The following is a 3701-nucleotide window of genomic DNA, read 5'->3' as shown; positions in this document are numbered from 1 at the left end:
GATCTAACATTCAAACTACAGCACAATTTATACAAAATACCTTACATTGAGTGCAATATGCCAGGACGTAATAAGTGCATTAAAGAAAGACTTTCAGAGCAAGAGATACTCTCGGAAGAGCTGGGTCTTCAAGGATTTCTTGAATGCAGAGAGGGTTTCTGTTGCTCTGATAGTGCTTGGAAGCTCGTTCCACCAGCGTGGTACCAGAGATGGGAATAGCCTCGACTGACCTGTACGGGGGGTTGGTCGTGTTAGTTGGCACTCCTTTGAGGAACGGAGAGGGCGGGCGCTAACATGGTTTTAAGAGTCAGAACCAGTGAATACTCTGAAGACCATCATTAGTGATTTAAATTTGATGCGAGCACCTAAGGGTAGCCAATGCAGCTCAACTAATAGGGGAGTGACATTTGTTATTTTAGGCTGGTTGAAAACCAGATTTTTGAGAAACTTTGAAAATAAAGAGATAATATCTGCGGAAGGAAACTAAACGTGTAGTTTTTCCACGGTAAGGAAGTTGTGTTCAGTTGCGACAGAATGTAACTACTGCACCATTTAAGGTGAAAGAGAAAATCGATGAATTGATTGCTCATCCTTGGTGTCCCGGATGTGTATCTGAATTTTTTGTAACTCGTATTTTGGTGTCTGAATTTTGTCTACCGAATTTTAGCAAATTCAAAATATGTTGTTTGAATTTTTTTGAGCTTGAATTTTTTTATCTGAATTTATTAACCTTGAAAAATTACAGTGAAAACGTGTTCTTGAAAATCTATGAGTTCTATACAAGAGCAATTATATTCAGATGCATAATTTCAGTGCAAAAAAAATTCAGATGCATAGTTTCAGGGAAAAAAAAAAATTAGTGCTACAAATTCAAAGGTGGTAATATTTCAACGTCTGTTGAGACAGATTTGCTTCCATACGAATCCGCCATAAACATAACTGATGGCTTGTGGAGAAATTACATTACCCCAGCGCCCATATAAAACTAATCCCGTCCAAATAGGGTTTAAGCTGACAAATGATCACCATCTGGTGATGAGTTAATTAAATGGCAGGGAAAACTCCTGCACAGACTTGTTAGGCCAAATGTATAGTGAGGCTTAGCTGGGAAAAACATGAAGTCTAAATTGACACTGTTCAAGGCCTCCATTGTGAAAACATTTTGAGAAGAGGCATTTATCTGTTCCTATTCCTCCTCCAATGTGATGATCCTAACTTTTTTAACCCCAAGATGTCTGGTTATGGCTGTTGGCTTAAAAGGTGAATCATACATTTTTATCTTTAAAACTAATGGTACACATATTAGTTTTGGAGCATCTCTTATTAACACTGCCCATTTCATTAATTCATTTTCTCTAGATTCATAAGAATTATCATAAAAATTAACCATGCTATTCACGTCTGGCCAGATTTCATAAAGCAGCATTCCCAGATAGCAGACACATTTGTGCCAAATTTGTCTCACTTTTGTCAACATCTGGCCCATATAAGGTGAACCTGTGGCTGAGTTGAGGCAGCCAGACTCATCCTGAGACAATGCTGTCACTCCAGGCCAAATGTGGACCATAAGAGAACTGCAGATGTGCCTCATTTTGACCTAATATTCTTTGCTATCCGTGTTGTTAAATAAAGAATAGCTTTGTCTTCAGTATTGATTTCTCTGTGGTGGACCTGATGCTCTCTGTTGGTTCTGGCTCTGGTCCAGTTGACTTTGAATGTATTGGTTTCTAACACAACTTCTGGGCTCATCTCAACACGTTTTAAGACTTAGAAATAAATGGACCAGGAACGAAAAATGCATTTTGCCATGTTTACTCAACGAATGCTTCAGTCAGAACAAATTTTCTGGATATTTAAAAGAATATATATATATATATATAATAAAAATAAAAAGGAACTTAAATACTACATCAAATATTAATAAAAACAGAGCTGAATCTTTGTGATTGATCAGTTTGTGGCCCCCCAAAAAAACACAACCTCTGGATTCTCTCATTCCCAGCTGATCTGAGCTCAACCTGCACAAGACTCAGCCTCAACTGAACTCCAATCCCTCACCAGCTGTGGGTCTCCTAACTCTTACTTTCCATATTTACCTTTCATTTTAACTATTTTTAAGACATCAAACTGGTCAGTCTCAGTTTACATAGGTTTATTTCATATGTCATTCTTCTGCATGTACCAATGTACATCTTTTAAAACAATGGTGACTATGGCATCACTTGTTCTGTAACTATGTGACCTTGTAAAAGCAAAACAAACAGGGAATGAGACAGTTCATGCAGACAGTAACTAGGCGAAAGAAATCATGCTTTAATTCTTGTCTACGAGCTCTTTCTCTTTCTTCTTCTTCTTTTCTAAAACTCTCTCTCTGTGCCCTCAGTTTCTTTTGTAAATCCTTATCATATTTCTCTTCTCTTTGTTTTGCCTCAGTTTTTCTCTGGTTTTCCATGTCATTTTGCATCTGATTTATCTTTTCATTAGCTTCATTCTCTATTCTTTTCTTCTCTTCCTCCTCTTTCCATTTCCTCTGTTCCTCTTCTAGAGCTCTTCTCTCCATCTCCATTTTTCTCTCATTTTCATACTGTTGTTGTTTGTTCTTTTGCTCATTCTGCCATGCTTTCTCCTTAATCTTTATTTCTTCTCTCCACTTCTTCTCCTGTTCTTCTCTCCTCTTCTCCTCCTCTTTTATCCTCCTCTCACTCTTTCTCTGCTGAATTAACTGCTGCTCAAATACCTCCTTTTTACTTTCCTCTGCGTGTTTGAGTTTCTCTTCTAAATCTTTTCGTCTTTTCTCTTCCTCCGCTGTCCTCTGTTCATACTCCTGCTGTAGTCTCTGTTGATGATCTCTTTCTTTCTGAATCATTTCCTCTTTTTCTTTCTCAAACATTTCTTTTTCTTCTTTCTGTTTTTGCTTCCATTCTTCTTCTTTCTTCCATCGTTGCTCCTCCTCCTTTTCTCTCTGTTTCTGATCTTCCTCTCTTTGTCTCTCCCACTGTCTTCTGTTCTCCTCTCTTTCTGTGTTTATTTGTGCCCTATACTCTTGCATTCTTTTCTCATCCTCATTTCTTTTTTGATTGTAATGTTCTCTTTCTAGTTTTTCCCTTTCTCTGAACTCCTTTTTTATCTGTTTTTCTTTTTCTTTAAATTCATCCTCTCTTCTTTTCCTCTCTGTCTCTTGTTTTTGTCTCTCTTCCTCCATGGTCTTCTTTATTTGCTCCATTTCAGCTTCATGTTTCACTCTCAGCTCCTCTTTCACTCTCTCTCTATCTCCTCCTCTTTCTCCTTCAGTATTCTCTCCTGTTCTTCTTGTAGAGCTTTCTCTGTTTGCTGGAACATTTCATTATTGTAACAGCTTTCTCCATTTGCTGTCACCATGGAGTCAATCTTCTCCAGTAGAACAGAGACCTGGGTGTGATCTCCAGGATTTCTGTTATTGAACACATGGTATCTGCTACTACACTGATGAATAATGTTTTGTAAACTTGGTTCAGAATTTTTAATAAATGTCTCAATACTCGTTTCAGATGCCTGCAGATCATCTTCTCTGGTGAACAGCACCATGGTGTATCTCCTGGTTTCATCACCAAACAGTTCTTGAATCATCTTCACTGCTTCTCTTTCCTCTTGTGTGAAGCGTCCGATTCTAAGCACCAGCAGAAAGACGTGTGGACCTGGTGCTGCCATGGTGATGCACTTAA

The 3701-nt window shown here is 38.1% G+C and overlaps 1 protein-coding gene across 1 annotated transcript; it reads right to left on the bottom strand.

Annotated features, from left to right (window-relative positions):
- Positions 1-1907: 1907 nt before the first annotated feature.
- Positions 1908-3687, bottom strand: LOC136699400 (golgin subfamily A member 6-like protein 22). The gene is made up of 2 exons (XM_066674097.1): positions 3519-3687; positions 1908-3330 (listed from the first exon to the last, which is right to left on the bottom strand). The coding sequence occupies exons 1-2, from the start codon at positions 3685-3687 to the stop codon at positions 2234-2236; spliced, it is 1266 nt and encodes a 421-aa protein (XP_066530194.1). The 3' UTR covers positions 1908-2233.
- Positions 3688-3701: the final 14 nt, after the last annotated feature.

The sequence above is a fragment of the Hoplias malabaricus genome, chromosome 6, assembly GCF_029633855.1.
Source record: "Hoplias malabaricus isolate fHopMal1 chromosome 6, fHopMal1.hap1, whole genome shotgun sequence".
Taxonomy (NCBI): domain Eukaryota; kingdom Metazoa; phylum Chordata; class Actinopteri; order Characiformes; family Erythrinidae; genus Hoplias; species Hoplias malabaricus.
Note: the sequence above shows the minus strand (reverse complement) of the source record. Positions and strands in the feature narration are given on the sequence as shown.

Coding starts and splice junctions, on each gene's coding strand:
- LOC136699400 (XM_066674097.1), bottom strand. CDS start 3,687: ATGGCAGCACCAGGTCCACACGTCTTTCTGCTGGTGCTTAGAATCGGA. Junction 3,331..3,518: donor TCTGCAGGCATCTGAAACGA/GTATTGAGACAT, acceptor GAAATGTTCCAG/CAAACAGAGAAAGCTCTACA.